At 40.4% G+C, this 18,794-nt stretch overlaps 1 protein-coding gene across 2 annotated transcripts; it reads left to right on the top strand.

The window, feature by feature from the left end:
* Positions 1–91: 91 nt before the first annotated feature.
* On the top strand, positions 92–17,991 carry zfat (zinc finger and AT hook domain containing). Of its 2 annotated transcripts, none has more exons than XM_030072744.1 (24): positions 92–283; positions 2,309–2,467; positions 3,310–3,459; positions 4,601–4,726; positions 5,415–5,531; positions 6,108–6,242; positions 7,007–7,074; positions 8,063–8,151; positions 8,340–8,414; positions 8,794–8,942; positions 9,415–9,506; positions 10,006–10,154; positions 10,241–10,991; positions 11,194–11,299; positions 11,620–11,852; positions 12,417–12,498; positions 12,965–13,084; positions 13,309–13,482; positions 13,716–13,804; positions 14,553–14,691; positions 15,176–15,267; positions 16,032–16,125; positions 16,432–16,538; positions 16,653–17,991. In XM_030072744.1, exons 1-24 carry the CDS (start codon positions 265–267, stop codon positions 16,845–16,847), a joined length of 3,510 nt encoding a protein of 1,169 aa, XP_029928604.1. In that variant the 5' UTR covers positions 92–264; the 3' UTR covers positions 16,848–17,991. The 2 variants fall into 2 exon arrangements, with proteins under 2 accessions (XP_029928604.1, XP_029928603.1); XM_030072743.1 differs by having other exon boundaries at positions 15,176–15,297.
* Positions 17,992–18,794: the final 803 nt, after the last annotated feature.

The raw sequence follows: 18,794 nt of genomic DNA, 5'->3' as shown, positions 1-18,794 counted from the left end.
GTGCTGAGAAATCGCATGAAACTGATCAATATTCACCCGCTGTAGTGTCATCCCGCCACAGGGGGGCGCTGTGTGTGAAACGACACCCCGGCCTGCCTACTTCCGCTGGATGGAAGCTTTCGTGTCGCAGATTCGACAGAAATTTCACTCCACGCAAAATGAAATTTAGGGTCTAAGTCTCTATCCAGTGATTATAAGCAGCTATATTTTGGTCCATGAAGATAACGTAATTAGTGGCGTGGTGCTGTTTTCAGGGCACGAGGAATGGACGGGCAGAAAGCAGGTAGGAACCGCAGTTAGCTTCAACTCGAATATGTTTGTTCGGTCTTCATGTTAGCTTGGCCACTGCAAAATAAACAAACCTGTCCTGTGCTGTCTGCCGTGGGTGAAAAATGGTGCATTTACTGCTCACGTCGTGGACGTTAGTTACGAGGCACTTGTTACGGTTCAGTTGCATTGAGTCTGCAGAGCTTGGCTTCCTGAGCTGGGCAGCTTTTTGTCGACTGTGATGTGTTTTTTTTTCACTGTGAGCACGAAGTTTGAGTTAGCCTCAAGCTCAATGATATCACCGGGTTATGTTACTAAATTAATGCACGGAGGCAGCGCACTGTGTGGGTAGAGTAATAATGAGGGATCGTCCGCCAAATGAAGGAGTGCAAGAGAAATATAGAATGAGCACTTATAGATTTACTTGTCCCTCCATTTTCCCCCAAATTAAAGCTTTGCAGAATCACGTGATACAGTTCATTGAAAAAGTAGACTGGCTCAGTGCTGTAGATTCACAAACATGAGCTGACAGCTAAACATAACTAGAGACAATCAGCGCTTTAACTTCCACTTTCCACTGTTGCCTTAGTACGTCAGCAGGGCCTGATAGCACAGTAGCGTTGTTAAGTTTGATTTCTATAATATAACACTGTTGTATTGCCTTTTATCTGTTGTCTCCCACCCATAAACTCAAAGGTCAAAGCCTTTTGATCACCAAACATGCTTTGGAAATTGACACATCCTTGGGTGATTTCCTGTCAAACTATATGGGTAAATCAGTTTGTAGAGGTAGTTTTTTCACCCCTCTCAGGAAACCTCCATACACCAAAAGCTAGGTTTTCAGAAATTCAAATGAAAGAAAAATGTAATATTTAATTTTCTGGTCGACGATTTAATTACAACTTATTTTGACTACCTGTTATGGACATTAGGATAATGGCATTTACTCATAATGTATAAGGGCAGTCTTGTGTTTCAATTCAGACTGACAAAATAAGACCAAAATTGAGTTACACAACTGTCACAGGACAGCAGTGTACATTATAAAGTTAATTAATCTCTTGGTTGTGGAGCAGTGGGTCTAGAGATGTGTAAAGCACATGTTCCTCACTGTTTCAGAGCACTGTACCATTTCTGAGCCTGAAGAGGTCAGGTTAACATCTTGATAGAGCATCTCAGAGGAAGAAAACCAGCAATTTTGTGATGTTGATGGGTAACAAAGTTGAAATAGCTGGTTCATGAAGAATGTTGTGACAAAAAAAAAAAAAAAAAAAAAAAAATGTCTTCATTAGTTTTAGTGTAGGCGCACCAAAGTGCACAACACATTTCAGAGTGTGGGGATGCTGTAGAAAAAGGAGAAGTTGTTGAAAAGGGTGAATATCAGCTGAACTACATTTAAAGGAACTTTCTCAGCAGTTTTGAAGATTTATCTATGACTGTGTTACCCAGTTAGAGGAAATAGGCCATAAAGTCACGAGAAAACATATTAAAGATGCATTTAAGTAGCCTTATGAATATTCACTCTCACTGACATTTGACAGAAGTTTCCTTTTACCACCGCCTGACTCTGCTTCTGTAAAAACTGCACAAACTCTTAAGGAAACTCTACCCATGTCTGCCCCACTTGATAATGGTCTGATGATTTGAAAATGAAAAATCCTTTAGTTGTTTCTTTGTGTCTTTATTCCTGTTGTTTGATAATGAACACGCTGTAATCAGGGCCTGGTTTGTTTGAATCTATAGTGTCTGGGCATACAACTGTATGCATGACACAATAATAAAAATATCATATGATACCATATCATCATATGTCTTCTGTCATTTTAGGCTGTTTTAAAGCTTTAGATTGTGCTAAATTGACAAATTGATGCATTGTTTGGTCATGTTGCACCTTAGAGTGTTTTCTCAAAAAGAGACCGTTTTTCTTGTGAAGCTTCAGATAAACCGGCACTCAGCAGTGTGAGGCGCTGGGAAAACATGCCTTCAAAATAGTCATCTTCCTCTGGATCTCCCTTCTCTTTTTCTCTCTCTGTCTCTTCAGCCGGCACAATGTTTATGTGTCGGCTGTGCAACCTCTTCTCTCCCAGTCGCTCTCAGCTGCTGACCCATTGCTCCCAGCTTCACCCACAGCAGGAGCCTCCTGATGACATCATCGTTGCACTGCAGCCCCTTCCAGCAGAGACTGTGGAAACGCTGACAGGTTACACACTGAACACCACTGCTGCTATAACTGGCAAATGCAACAACCAGAGTGTTTACAACTAATATACGTAGAATAGAACCAGGACTAGATTCAATTCACTGAGTGAATTCATGAAAAGTTGTCATGTGAAAGTAGAGCACCAGTCAAAACACTTATAATGAGGTGGACAAGAACATGGGAACAAAAAAGCAGAAGAAATATAAAAGACCAGGTCAAACAAGAATATAAACAGAATACAGACTGTAGTTTAATTGAAAAGATGTTTCAAATAATGTGTGTTTTTGGAAGAGTTTTAATGACATTAAGTGACACTGCATTGACTAACTTTGGGGTCATAGGGGAGTTAATAACTCAGAGATATGGCTAGATGACAGTTCAAAATATGTCTTAAAAGGTGATAAGTAACATTTTAAAATGACTAAATTGAGTTGCAGTGCCATATGATTCCTCATATGATTTTCTATGCATAACAAAACACATTAATTCCATTATTAAATCCCAACCATCTAAAACTTACCCCGGGTATCCATTGGCCTTAAAATGTGCTAGATACTTAAAGTCTCTTCTATTGACATTTTATTTGATGTTAATGCACTGAGTGAAATGTTATTTTTTCTATTTTTTATGTTTTATTCTTTAAGACCACTTGGTGTTTTCTTTAAATAGATTGGAACAGTTGAATCCAACAGAAAGCAGCATCTTTGATTTTACCCATTTCAGTCATGAAGGGGAGGAGCCAGCTTCAATAGGGAGTTTTAACTAGAGACCTTGAAACATGTGAGATATGGATTGTGCAGATGATTGACAGCAATCTGTGCTACTGTCCTGCTGACCCACAGAGAGCCCAGTGAAGCGAAAACGAGGACGACCAAAAGGCTCCACCAAGAAGAAACAATCTGACTGGACAGAGGACAAGACCTGCTCCACCCTTTCTCCAGAGGAGAAAGATAAGGAGGAAGAGAAGAAGAAGGAGGACAGAGACAGTCAAGGTAGCTCTGGGGAAGGATGTGTTATCAGCGTGTAGAATACAGGACAGGCATCCTCTGCAGCCAACTAGGCTGTATCGTACATTTTTGATAAATATCACCTTCATACTTGAGTGACAGGTGCTGCAGCTATTCTCTGCTACACAGTCGGCTGTATCAGTTTTATAATATCAACAAACACTTAAACACTTTTTAAACTGTAAGCATAAATCCACAATACTGTTATAGCAAAGAGCTCAACAGTCAAATGAGTTTGGTTACAATAGAAATAATCTGTTATTTTTATACTGTATGACTCTTATGTCTGACATATTTTCTATCTAGGCCCTTCTTATTTTATATTGTTACCAGTTTGGTTGCTTCTTTTTTTTTTTTTTGCCAAGCTCTTTCTCTACAGCTAGTTAATAATTCAGCAGCTATTGGCAGACCAGCACAGACAACTGTATTCATGGCCCCAGTTTTCAACACTGAACACATGAAAAAATATATTCTGAAGACGGGACTGAACTATTTTGCAAGCATAAATTTTGTTTTGATGAAGAGGTAATAGTTTTTCAGCTCCTGATAGATGAGGATAATTTTACATGTTGAAGTTGTTAGTTAACTTATCCTGACAACACGATGCAGCCTATTTAGGCTAAGGTGTGAGGTGGTGAGGGATTAATTGACAGGAAAAAAGTAATATTTGTTCTACAGTCTGGAAAAGTTTCAGTGGATGGCAGGTTTATTTGGGTCGTATCTGCATACAAAGACAGAGTGAACAGGCAGGACAGGCTTGGGATCCCTTGTATCTGGGACCCCAAAAGGCTCAGTGAAATCAATGCACCTGTACATTTTTCCTGTAAAATATGTGAATTGTCAGAAATGATTTAGCATGTAGACTTATTTGCCCGCAGCATCTGTTGTTTTCTTTTCCAATGCATGTTTATTTCACATTTAATTTATGACTGGAAGTAATTAATCTGTGGAATTACATATATTTCTAGTGCCTAGACTCTCCCTACTGTTTTTTGGGTCCAGCATGTTTCTGGGGTTGGAATTCTAAAAGTAATTTTGATCGTAAAGTCAATCCTGAGGTATGTCAGTTTTAGTATTTGTGTTTCTGCAGTTGTCGTTCTGACCCGTCTTTGCTTTATGCTCTTAGGTGACAGCCATGATGGGATGTTGGGCTTGGAATGTCGGAAATGTCATCGCTCGTTCAGCAACAGACGACAGATCCTCAAACACATCTGTCTGAAGGAAGAGGATGGGGAGGAGGAAGAAGAAAATGGTGAGGGGCAGAAAGACAAAAGCAGTGACTTGAAATAACAGTAGAAATGTTAACATTTGGCAAAGAACCTGGTAGAAAAATGGCATTAAAAAAACAGCAAGCAGACGTGATCTGAGGGAGCTTGAAGGGAGACATGCCTCCTGTTAGCGTAAATAATCGAATGCGTCCTTCTTGGTAACTATAGATCCTGAGGAATAGGGTGGAGGAATACACTTTCCAGGAGGTGGTGTGTAAGCTTAATGGGACAGTGGATGGGGTGCTGGCATTGGCCTCCACATACAATCTGTAATACCTGATTGAACCCAGGCGTGTCACTTGAAGGAGCATCTCTCTACTTACTGTGTCACCATTTGCAGTAGATTATTTTACATATTTGTAGTTTATTTTATTTTTAGGAAACCAGCATTTAATATCATCCCTCATTGTCAGTTTTAGCAACAAGCACATTATCTGCTCATTGTTCCGGTATTAATCCAGTACAACTACTTCATTGTTCAGTGACTGATTGTGCTACTCTGCACTTATTACACATCCTCTAGAGCTCATCTTTACCACATGCAATGCTGCCTGCACCAAAAAGACAAATTACTGTGTATTTCTTTTTCTTAGCAAACAAAGTGATTCCGTTTCTGATTAAGAGACATCATCAGAGAAAAGATTATTTTTTTGTCTCTAAATCTAATTTCAGAGAGTATTTCTGGTGGAGCAGGAGCTGGGGGCTCTGAGAGTTTGGACCCCGATGGAGGAGCTGCTCCAAACCGAGCTGGCCAAAACTCAGCCAGAGTGGGACTGATGCGAGCAAAAAGTAAACTGCAGAATGGGAGGGGGTTCTTTAAATCAGTGCTTCCTTGGAGAGACATGAATTGGCTGCTGTAAAATGGCGATAAAGTGTCAGCTGTGTCAGTAGTAAAAGCAAAGGATTGTCAGTGATTGATATTATAAATCATACAGTTCTTTCCATCCCATGCAGAGGTGTCCTCTGCTTGGGACAAGAGTGAATCAACGAGCTGGAGAGAGACATTCTGAAAAAGTGTTATCAAGACAGTGAAACATCTCAAAATCTACACTGAATGTCGGCTAGTTGGCAAGTGGTGTACTGTAGCAATTTGCCACCATTTATTTATGTGAAGTGATTGAAATACAGTTACAGGTGCTTAGGAACTTGCATTTTTACCCTTGTTAGTCTCCCCCATCAGACTAACTCTAACTTGTTTTCACTAGGTTAGGCTTTGTTTTACAGTAGCACAAGAACAATAATTTTTGTGTTTTTTTTTTGTTTTTTTTTAATTTATTTATTTTCTGCCTTTTTGAGGATCCTGTTTTCCACTTTATTGTGTTTTGTTTTACTGCTTTCTGACTCTTCATTGTTTTTTGCTTGTAGCAGTGGACAGCTTCAAAGCCCAGAGAGCAAATAGAAGAAATCAGATGCAATGTGATGACCGCAACACCGCCTCCAAAGAACAAAACAGGAAGGCAGTGGTCAGCATTGTTCTGACAGAACATGAAATACTTCCAGGTTAGTCCAAAGGATATCTTGGGCTGGATCCAAACATCAGCACTCTGATTTAGCAGACTCAGCCCTTGTGGACTTCAGTCTTGCATATGGTCACGTTAACTATAACAGTGTGCATTGTTACATCAAATCTGTGTCAGGCTGTGGGGACAAAAAACGTTAACTGGATTGATCATATTTGTTTTGCTAACTCAATGAAAATTGTTTGTTAATTTGCCCTGCAAATTCCATAGAAATCCAACAGGCCTTTTGTGTATGTGTGCAATATCAAATCTCACTACATCAGTAAACTTACACATATAAAATGAAAACGATTTTAAAAAACACATACAGTGTTAGGCTATATGAACTGTCAGTTACTTACATTTGTGCATGTCTTTTGTGGATTTTTTGGCATGCTTGTTTTGTTATTATTCATATTTTTTGCTTACTCCCCATAATGCCTTTATGCCATCACATCATTATTTCTATGAATTTTGGATAATCCCTCTAATAAGGTCTGCTCCGCATGAAAGTCCATGTGTGCGCCCTTGCGGACTTAATAAATGGTAGAAATGGACAGGCCTTGCTGCGTCTGACATCACAGGAATGCGCCCGTTAAGTCTGCTAGTTTGTAAATGCAGGGAATTCCACACATTTGGATCCAGCCTTTGTCTTTTTTTACATTGTTGGTAGTATTAGAATGCAGCACTGATTTTACTGCTACATACAGTGTATTTATGGTATACGATAGTTATGAAAATCCCACGTTACCTTTAATTTACCAGGTGCAACTAAGATGGTTCCAGTAGAGGCCAGTCCAGCAGAAGCTGCAGCCAAACAAGCTCAACCTCAGGTGAGCCCAGAAATACACAAGAACCTCAACCGTCAGTCTGAATTTCCTTCCTGGCATCATGCAATCTCAGACATGAACCACAGAGAAAAGAACCATTTTACTGATGTGGCCTTATCAGCAAATCAATTGATTGGAATAGCAAAATGCAGTAAAAGTGCAGCATTATGTACTCATTTGTTGGAAGGCAGAGCCACATAAACAATATACAGTGTCATACAGAACTCATGTGTTTGAAGCATTTTTGGTAAATTAGGTTATTCAGGGGGATCTGGAGTGAATGTCCATGTTTCATATCCTGATCAGCAATGTTAGTCTCAGAACTAGGACGTATCCCTCAGTGAGTAGAATACTAAAATCCCATTAGTTCCACTACAGCATTTTCTACAGCGTTAGTGACCAAGAGGACATTTTTGAATATGAATATGTGTATGACGCTTATTATTATTATTAGTTTTCATAATCCCAGAGAAGAATTGTTCACGGCTATTGGGGCTTACAGCATATATAAAGGTTACCAAATTATGTATGCAATCTGAAAATTTTTCTTCAAAGGTGTATAAATACATAAGAATCACAAATCAGGAGAAAATAGAGTTTGCTGAGCAAGTCTTGGTTACTGCAAGAGTTTCCATAACAGCTCTCTCAGGGTGGCTAGTCATAGGAATGATCATTAAGGTTAAAAAAAAAAAAAAAAAAAAAAAAATCAGATTGTTTAGACAGAAGCATTCATGGCATAACATGTGATAAACAGTATATTTTAAAGTTTTAAACCCTTGCAACATTTTTTAGGATTATTGTGTTTTTTCATATACCGTGCATAAGCCCTTAAATTTGGGTAAAACAACATGAAGAAGTAAGCAAGCTGTCTTTCCAAAAAATATGTTCATTTTAGGTTTTCAACCAAGATTGTAACTGTCAGGTTTCTCTTTATCGTTTCCGCTGATCCCAGTGCTGCGTGTATTTATTCAACATATGTTTGGGCTTCCAGGACTTGGCAGCTTCCCAGACTCAGACACAAGACTCTGACAGCCAAGCCACCACTTGTCAGAAGAATGCTGACCAAGACACTGAGCCAAGGTAGTGCACTGGAAAACATTCACAGTTGTCATGTATCGTATAATTATTTGAATTTAGGCCCTACATAGAAAATTTGTTATTGTAACACTGCACCGTCTATAAAATTAAATACATATTAACACGATAGTTAAGTGGCAAATGTGGTAACTCTTCAGTGACTCATGCAGACCCTCTGTTTCCTACTCTAGTCCAAACCCTGCCTCCCAGCCAGCAGCAGCCAGCAGAGGCTTCCAGGAATACGCCATCAAGCAAAACTCTACCAGGTGCTGGACACACACACACACACACGCACACACACACACACACACGCACACACGCACACACACATACATACTATTGAATAATTTTTCTTAGTTTATTGCTATTGTTTATATTTTATTGTGGTTATATTTTGGTCTATGCTAGTTTCCTACGTTTCCTATGAAGTAAATTTGATAGATTGGTTTTAGTTTATAATAAAAAATTATGTTAGGAAGAGCTAAAAGTCGAGTGTTTTTTTTTTTTTTTATGAAGATGTGCTTGGCGATGTTTTCTCCTGTAGCTCTGAGCCAACTGAAGAACTTTTTTTTTGTTCATAGCAGCAACATGAACAACTAAATGATGGTAAATGTAATAATGTTCTTGTTATTGTTTGTTTCCCAGTCTAATTCAGAGCCAGTTGAAGATCTTTACCTGTGAGTTTTGCAATAAGATCTTTAAGTTCAGACACTCGCTGATCGCCCACCTGAGGACACACACCCAGGAGAAACCATTCCACTGTCCACACTGCGACTACGCATCAGCCATCAAAGGTGAATCCAGAACTGGCCTTCAGGAGAAACCAAACCACTGTTTACTCAGTGACTACACCCTGAATACTAAACGTAAAAATTCAACAAAATCAGTTTGATGTCATATTAACTAAATATTAATATTAACTAAATATCATATGAACTAAATGTAAGAGCAGACACTAAGGGGAAACTGTTGAACTGTCTTTACTGTGACCGCGCCTGTGTTGCTGAAGGTAACACCAACGCAAAGTTCAGAATCATAAAGAGGGATAATTTGCATCCACATTAACAACCCCCAGCCAAACATCACCTTCTGTTTACATGACATTTTATGGTTTAACAGACAAAGTAAATTTAGTCACAAAGTGATTCTCCACTTTGGTTTAAACATTTCATCATCCTGCTGAGTTATTTTTTTTTTTAAACTAGAATCACATTTTGAAAGGTTATACAAGAAGCTTATTCTTGGTTGCTGACTTTTCCTTCAAAGCCAACCTGGACGTTCACCTGAGGAAGCACACAGGAGTGCGATTCAGCTGTCAGTACTGCTCTTTTACCTGCCTCAGCCGCGGACACCTTAAGGTACTGCTTCTATTACTAGCAGTAGTTGTCATAACAGAACTGGTAACCTTTACATAATTAGTGTTGGCATGCAAGTCTTCAAGATGAAATGTAAACTCGTTTCGTGCATGCCAGATGAAATGGAGCATGAACATGTTTATAATTATTTTGTTGAAAATGTCCCTTATCTTCCTAAGAGCCAAAGTGCAGAGTAGCAGTGCTGTGATGGTTTTAACCCTGCCTCTGTTTGTGATTCTGATGGCAGTGATTCTGATTATGCTGGTCCACGTAGAACAGCAGGATTTATGACTCTGATTGTTGTTGTGTTGCTGCTGGTCCTTATCAAGCAAGTCTACTTCAAGATGAAGCGGCGTTAAATTTGTTGCTGCTCTGGTTTTGTTTTCAGTTCTGCTTCTGACTGGAATTGATGGTTTTACTCAGTTAGATAGTTTGGCTTCATTTTGAGGGCAAAGCCAAATAGCATTTCTGTTTGTGATTGTGAGTTTGTCTGGTTCTACAGGTCCATATAGAGCGAGTCCATATGAAGGTGAAGCAGCATTGTGGATTCTGTAAGAAAAAATACTCAGATGTGAAGAACTTGCTGAAACACATGGAGCAACGGCATAACCTGAAAGACCCCGCTGTACAAGAGAGCTACCAACAACTCAGGTTGGACCTGTCTGTCTGCCTGTCTGTCTGTTCATCTGTCTGCCTAGTTACTGATGTATCTTTCTGTTTCACCAATTTTATTTTAGGTTAAAGACTCGGCAGGGCCAGCGACAGCTCCTGTACCACTGTCCCACCTGTAACCGTCGCTTTAAGAACCAGCTGGAGCGAGAGCGCCACCTGCTGGTCCACGGCCCTCAGCGCCCTTTTGCCTGCCTGCTCTGTGACCATGCCTCGACCAAGATGTCCGCTCTTGCCTCCCACGTCAGGAAACACCTCTTCCTGTATGTCTGCTGTAGCTGCAGAGGAACGTTTGTCAGCTCTCAGAGACTCAAGAGTCACCTCAAAGAGTCTCACCCCGACTTGGACCAAGAACAGGCCTTCACTGACTGTATCAACAACAGCTACTACCTGATGCAGCCTGGAGGAGAAGGGTGGAGGGAGGGACAGGAGGAGGGGATGGAGGAGGAGGATAGGAGAGAAGATGAGGGCCAAGATGAGCAGATGAAAGAGGACAATAGAAGGACTGGTGTAGGAGGAGAGGAGCGGATAGATGAGGAGGGTGAGAGGCTGAAAGTAGGAGGAGAGGAAGAGAGAAAACAAGAAGACAAGGATCAAACTCAATCTCAAGATGAGTGTGCAGAGGAAGAGCAGAGGATAGACCGAGAGACAGGGAAAGAGGGAGAGGGAGAAAATGGGTGTTCAGAGACTGGCATTCACAGAACAGTTCAGGATGAGGTTTCCATAGAAACCACCACTCCCATCACACATACACTTGTGTCATCAGACAGTACAGCAGCACCTCTGGTGGAAGAAAGTCCAACTTCACATTCAAACACGGTAAATTAAACACATCTGTTGTCAGCTTTCTCTGTGTAATAGTTTTTCTTTAGTTTTAGTCGTTTGTGTAATTTCTTATGTTTATAGCATTGCTAGCTCTAAAGTAGGGGGGAAATTCCTAGTGCTTTTCTAATTAATTATTTTATTAGTAGTCTGACCCCTCCTTGTTTTCTGCTGCCATGTGTGTGACACTGTCCACCAGAGTGCCTTCCAGCAGGTGGTGTCATCTCTTCAGAAGACTCAGCTCAACATGGAGACTTTTCAGCGACTCAGGAAGGTCTATGGAGAGATGGAGTGTCAGTACTGTGGTGAGTAGGGACGGAGGGATTAACGGTTTTACTATACACTAGGCTTGGGCCGATTGACGATCAAATCAGCAATCGGTGATGGACAGAGTCCATGGTGATTGCCAGTTTAGCTGCCGATGCTGTACGATGCAAAGCAGTCCATAATGAATAGAGAAGCTGCATTTTATTTTACCTTTCAGTACATGGGTGCAAAGAAAGACTGGTGCTTTGCATCTGTGACACTGTGTGTTCTTGTTGTGCTATGCCTTCTGATGTCTCTTTTTCTCCCTGGTGTCTTAAGTGGCTCTGCTGGATATAATCAAGTTTTCCCTGCTCCACAGGTAAACTGTTCTGGTACAGAGTCCACTACAACCTTCATGTGCGCACACACACCAAGGAGCACATGTATTACTGCTCACAGTGCAGCTACTCTTCCATCACCAAAAGCTGTTTAAAACGGCATCTGATCCAGAAGCACAGTGGCATTCTGCTGCCTTGCCCTAATCCCGGCTGTAAATACACCACGCCTGATAAATACAAGCTACAAGCCCATCTAAGGACGCACCAGGAACAGGTAACCAGACTTAATCCTCTAATGACCCCGGTGGAAACAGCTACTGTTGTGCTAGTGTTTTCAGTGGTTAGTAAATTCTCAGGAAATCTTCTCTGGTAGCCTACGTAGACTCTTGCCAGGCAACAGAGGAGAGAAACTGAAATCTGTTGATATACACAGGAGCTATAGAAAAACTACACAAACTTATGGTTGTATACAGTTTGATTTACTGCGATATAATATGTGAAAATCTTTCAGCCTATTACTGACAACTGTCCACCAACTACCAACCACCACCTCCAACAAGTGACCATAATTTAATATGGTCATACATTACAGAAATGGGAGCATTGCAGTTCAGCTGTAACACTGGCCTATAATTAATGATTTCATTAAGGAGATTTTCAAGTTGTCTTTAAAATGGTCGTTAGTGGTAAAGATTCATGAAAAGTTGCATTCATGCTGTGGCCTTAATGTTGAAGAGCTGTAATTAAGCCCTAAGCCTAGAAAAAAAAAATCTATTTCTGTCAGGGATGAGAGAGCTCTGTGCAGGTCTTAATGGCTTTGTCTTGCTTTTGTTTACAGGGGGAGAGCGTATCCTGTCCTGTCTGTCAACAGAGCTTCCCAGAGCGCAGACTGAAGAAACACATCAAAACATCCCACCCTGGTAAAGAACATTAACTCATTCAACTATTTGACACCTATTCCCTGTATTGTTTAATGAACTTGAACTTGAAAGAAAATCAGCGCAAGGGCTGGCAAATAGACGTTTTTCAGAGTGGACGTTTTGACGTGAAACAGCAGGTAAACACAGGTGTTACTAATGACATTAATTAAGGTTCCTGTTCCATTTAGGCCTAACACAGCCAGGGTCCTGCTGGTGTGCATGCTGGCTCACTGGAAAAGGCTCTAGTGAATTTGATCCATAATTAATTATTTCTGCAATATCGCCACAATATTGATATCAACATGTTAGATCAGAAGATATTATGATGTTTGATTTTGTCGTCCACCTTTAGTAGCTTGTGGAGCAGCTGGGTTAACCTATTGTGCTTGTTAAAGTCACAGGCAGTTTAAAAAATGTGTGTGTGTGTGTGTGTGTGTGTGTGTGTGTGTGTGTGTGTTTTGCACAGACTCTGTTTCCATGCAGGGTAAAGGGCTGATGGTGAAGCGTGCAGAGAAGTGCCCATACTGCGATTCTTACTTCCTTAAGAACAGCAGTGACCTTCAGCAACACATCTGGGCCCATCAAGGTACACACACACACACACACACACACACACACACACACTGCACCAACCTGCAGCTGAGTCAGTCCTCAATTTCCATTGTAGACTGAATAACAAATTGCACAATAAACACATTGACGAGTCAGCATACCTGCTGTTGACTATTTGTCTCATGACTGTGTGTGTGTGTGTGTGTGTGTGTGTGTGTGTGTGTGTGTGTGTGTGCGTGCTTGTCTATGCATCTGAAGGTTTGAAGCCGTACCGCTGCAGTGAGTGTGACTACGCGGGCCGCAGTAAAAGTAACTTGAAGACTCATATGAACCGGCACAGCACAGAGAGAAGTCACCTGTGTGACCTGTGTGGAAAAAAGTTCAAATCTCAAGCTACGCTGAAAAGCCACAGACTCAGCCACTCTGCCGAAGGTACATACATGTCAGAAGTGTTGATCTTTGTTATTAGTTTAATAGTATTATTCCCCTGTATTGATGAGTTACTTAGTCATCAAGCCTGTTGTTCTCAGTGTTATCATTGATTATTATTTTGTTCATTTTGCAACCATTCTGTGTGAAGATAGCTTTAGTAGCAAAAATATGAGGAAGAATACAAGTGTGTTGCTTTGTAGAAATGATAACAATGATGATGATGTTTTCCCCAGGGAAACAGTTTCACTGTTCAGAGTGCGACTACACGTGTGTCTCTAAACCTGCCTTGCTCAGACACATGGAGCAGCATGCTGAGTTCAAGGTTAGAGCACACACTCCACACAGCCTTCAAGTGCGTAGATATTACATAAGAAACATTACATTACATCTGACAGAGAATATGAGTGGAAACACAACATTTCAACCAGAAGAAATCATGTCCTGTAAATCCTCTTAAAATAAAAACCTCTTTTTTAATCCCACGCTTGCTGATGCGTTCACCGCTTTTATTTATGAGTCAGATCCCTAAAATTGACTTATTTGTCCGTTTTTCCGTGGTTTATTTCATTTTATCACTTATCAGTAAGGAGCGACCATTTAGCACATCACCACTGCCAGTACAGCGTCCAAGCACAAAAATCACATTTGAACAGATTTTATAAAAGTCACAGACATAACAGATTTGAGAAAAAAAAAATGCTGGACAGGAAGCAGCATGTTTGAAAGTTTATAGTTTTACTTTATGCAAATATTAATACAAAATGGAACAAAGAAATTTGACAAAATTATTTTTTTTTTGCATTAATGTATTCATATCTAGTCTGCTTCATTGATGGTCTTCTTCAATAATTTAAAAAGAGAAATTCATTGCACCCATTTTCTTTTATATTTCTAAATTCTCTACTAAAATAAAACAACAGTAGCAAATAGATCATAAAGCTAGCCTTGTCCTTATAGTCGAGCATTGAGAGAATGGCCAGCCGGTCAGTAGACCATGAAAATGTCTAATCCAGTGTCTCCCCATTGTGCGTGGGTGCACTCATTTGTTTGTGTTATATTTATTTATGCAGCCATTCCGTTGTGCCCACTGCCATTACTCCTGTAACATCGCTGGTCCCCTGAAGCGACACTACAGCAAGAAACACCCAGATCAGGAATACCAGAACGCCGGACCTGGACTGCCCAACCCAGACGCTCTGGAGCAGCAAGGTCTGTCTGTCTCTGCTCTTAAAGCCATATTTCACTTAACACCAATGAACAGTGAAAGGAGGTGACCGCATGGCTATCACTAATACACTAGAATGGTTGAAAAATGACATTGTACCAGAGCGATATATCACTTTAATTACTTATTTTTTCTTCTCCATTAGTTATAACATCATCAGTGTGTGACAGAAGTGTATCTTCCATAAGTTTTGATGTGCTCTTGAGCAATACAATGAACCCTTACCTGTGCCTTGCGTTAAGTAGTTAATCAATAACTGCTGTATGATGTGCTGTGCATAACAGCTTTTCAACAGCTTGATACAGTAACACCAAAAATGAAAGCAAGGGCAAATAATTTGATTGTGTGCATGTTTGTAGAGTCGCTCTCAGCTGTTAAATTATTAAATTATTATTCAAAATGGGAAATTGGAGATACGAGGTTTGTACAGTATCACACAACATTGCTTCTGTATGTGCTTGTGTTTAGGCGGTATGAAGTGTCCTCTATGTGAGTTTGTTTATGGCACTAAGTGGGAGCTGAACCGCCACCTGAAGAAGAAACACAACCTGACACTGGTGGTAGGACACACACACACTGAAAACTCACAGGTATAGACAAAAGACACACACACACACACACACACACACACACACACACACACCCTGACACAGACAAAAGCATTGGTTGATTCATTTCTGTCCTCAACCATTGCAGGTACGGAAATAAATGATGACTATATAGATGTCCATTCTACCTCACAGATTTACACGATTTAAAAATGCTTTCAAAATAGCAACAAGCCCACTGTGGAAGGCGAGGCACCTTGCCAACAGGCCTATTAAAGAGAATTTTTGTTTTTTCATCAGTTTTAAGGCTGTATGCATGGCGATACATTTAACAAAACAAAACAAAGTAACAATACACTGTAATTTTACACGTTGTAAAATGGGATATTTATAAGAAGACCAGTCATCAGTGTATTCAGGCTATACTGTATGTCCTTTCATTTGTGTCGGCTCTTAATGGCCAGATTCCCAGATGGAAAGCTGGAAAAAGTTTTAAAAGTTCTATTACTATTATAACCATTTCTCATTGCCAGCGTGGTTTTTAGTGTCCTTTTGATCCAGTTTTACCACAAAAAAAAAAAAAAAAAATGTTGCTGGCACACTGGACACTCAAATGGTACAAACAAACTTCGTTAGCTTGACCAAGTTGGAATAGGTAATGAAATTCAGGCTGTAATCTGATATTTTTAACCCTCTGGACATTAATCATTTTTATTTGCCAAAAGCTAGCTATTGTCAGGTGACAAAAACCCTTTAATATTTCTGTGTGTATCCAGATGGTGGGGACAGTAGAGGATGAGTTTGTGCCACTGGGGGAAGAAGAACAGCAGACGGAGGCGGCTGAAGCAGCCCTGCAGGACAGCAGCAACGGTAAATACACTGTCAAACTCTGTTAGTAACTAATGAAATGGAGGCAGCAGCAGCAGCACTGCATGGTAACAGCAGTAGAAATAGATGCACTGACACAGTGATTGACAGAAGTAGCTGCAGCAGCAGGACAAATCAACAACGATGGTGAAAAATTAACTAGCCCACTGACTGGATGACTAACAGACTGAGGAAGTGCTGGTCATGGCTTCTGCTATTGCTATTACATTATATGATATGCTATTAATGCAGTATGTCTATGCAGTAACATACAGAAATGTGTGTCTTTTGTATTCTGCATGTGTACAGGGGAGGTTAATATTCTCCAGCAGATAATCGAAGTCAGCTCAGAGGGACATGACGCTGTCGCCTCCATGGTGGCTATGGCTCCAGGCACGGTTACTGTGGTAGAACAGGTGAACAACCACAATACACTCTACCCAGCAATTCATGAATGTTTATGTGTAAATAAATTTCCTGATGTCGATGTCATCACAGTATGGCCCCCTGAGTCGTGTCTGTCTGTGCAGGTGGCTGATGAGCAGGAGGCTGGTAACCGCAGTGACCAGGTGATGGTGGTGGATGGGGAAGAGGCTCATGATGGTGACCAGGTGATGGTGGTGGAGGAGGCAGACGGCCTGGAGGCTTTGACGGTCTTCACTCAGGGAGAGAACGCTCACCACTACATTGTCTATGTTCAGGAACAGACCGTAGAAATCAACTAGTATGGCTCTTCTTCACCATCACACCGTTGATCAGTTAATGCTGTCAGAAGAAAACAGATTTTTCTTCAAGCCACATTTGTCAGGTACAGAGCCATCAGTGGAGTTTGAGTCTGCAGCAGAGAAATAGCTAACTTAGAGAAGCCATTTGCAGGGGAGGTTTTCAAGAACAGTATGCTGAACATTAACAGCTCCAAGAAAAGACAAATGTGAAGATGCAAGTCTTAACTGAAACCCCGTGCCAAGCGGAAATGTATCAGGTTTTGTCCTGTGGAACAGGTTATATATGACCAACATAACCAAAATCCATTATTTTCCTGAACTAAATGACATGCAGACTGCACAGCCAGTAATGTGTCATGTTTAGTTCATGTCACGTGGCCTTTACGATATACTGGTGTGTTATGGGACATTTAAGTAGACGGTCAGTGATCATTTATGTGTTTTGTTTAATCAAGCAACACAGTCCTTGTGTTGATTTCATTGCTGTGTGGCTCTCCTTTAGACTGAGTTTGACACTTCTAAACAAATGGCAAAGCGCTGTGCTTTTATTTTAATGTGATAATTATGGTAAGCTGTGATCTTGCAGCTGGGGGCTAAAGGTTAGTTCCAAAATGGTAAACATAGAGTCCTATAAATGTTCCTGTGTGTGTGAAATCATAACTGCTTTATACAGTTACAGATTGTCGACTGGCAATGTGAGGAACATGCATATGACATAAGATGAAAGATTTATTTGTATGTAGACTAGAGTCCTGTATTACAGTCTGGATGCTCTCTGTCTTCTAGGAATAATAATGTTCAAAGCAATAGTTAAAATTAAATAAAGACTGGGCTCTGTATGAGATGGTGAGCACGGCCTCCAGAGACTTCTGTCCCCAAAGCCTTAAGCTCTGGTTTGGTGAAGGACGAAGCGGAAATGAGCATATCATGGGTGCTAAAAATGTCAACTAAGATAGACTTAACAATAAGCACATAGAGAGAAAAATAGTTTACTTTTCAATATTAAGACTCTCCATCTCCATTTTATAGTTAGACTTCAACCATTAGGTGATTATGAAAAAAATATGTGCAATATTAGTTTTGTTGCAGTATTTGTGTATTTACAGTTTTGTAATATAAACTATTTTTTAAATAAAACACCTGTCCAGGAATTTGTTGTGCAGTGAAGTGGATTCATTATTTTGGCTTTTGTCACCATTACAGAAAAAACAAACAAACAAACAATGTCTGAATTTTCCTCTTTTTCCCCATTGTGAGAGAATGGAGGAGAGAAAGGATCAAAGTGTCTAACACCAAAAACAACTGAATATGTAGACTATGTTTTAATCATCTTAATGTGTGATGATAAACACACACAACAACTGTTGTAGCTGCTGCAGGGAGAGACATGTTGCTCTCTTCTATACGTAGCAGAAGATCAGAAGCAAATAAAACCTGGCAGACTATTTTTTATGTATCTGATATCAAAAGATCAAATTAACAACTAACTCACACTGCATACTAATTAAGCTGCTTTTTTGTGTACCTGAACTTTGTGTCCGTGTTTTGGATTTCAAGTATGTTTTGACTGAAGATTTATAGTTCAACAAATTAAACTGCATCCATTACACAGTGCACATTAGTGATCCTGCCACCCCGCCCCCAGCACAAACACAAACGCACACACACGCAAAATCTGTTGTGTTAGGAACGTTCCTGTGGGATGTCATTACCATCATTGGATCAGCAGGACAGCCCCATTTACAGAGGCTGGGTGTGGTAGAGGCCCAGGGCCTTGAGGATATGTAGCACAGCAATCATGACCTCTTGTGTTGCAGCGCTGCAGGGGGACAAGATTCCAATTAGGAGACAGCAGCTAGGTCGGACTTAGTTGGCAAACCTGAAGGAAAATGAGACATCACAACACACAAAAAAGTCTTGCAGCGATGCAAGACAGCAGCTTGCAGC

This window comes from Myripristis murdjan, chromosome 16 (genome assembly GCF_902150065.1).
Source record: "Myripristis murdjan chromosome 16, fMyrMur1.1, whole genome shotgun sequence".
In the NCBI taxonomy this organism is placed as follows: domain Eukaryota; kingdom Metazoa; phylum Chordata; class Actinopteri; order Holocentriformes; family Holocentridae; genus Myripristis; species Myripristis murdjan.
This window is presented reverse-complemented; position numbering and strand designations above follow the sequence as displayed.

Excerpts from the sequence above, each read along its gene's own strand:
- zfat (XM_030072743.1), top strand. Across the intron at positions 8,152-8,339 it reads GACCAAGACACTGAGCCAAG|TCCAAACCCTGCCTCCCAGC; the intron begins GTAGTGCACTGG and ends TTCCTACTCTAG. Across the intron at positions 8,415-8,793 it reads ATCAAGCAAAACTCTACCAG|TCTAATTCAGAGCCAGTTGA; the intron begins GTGCTGGACACA and ends TTTGTTTCCCAG.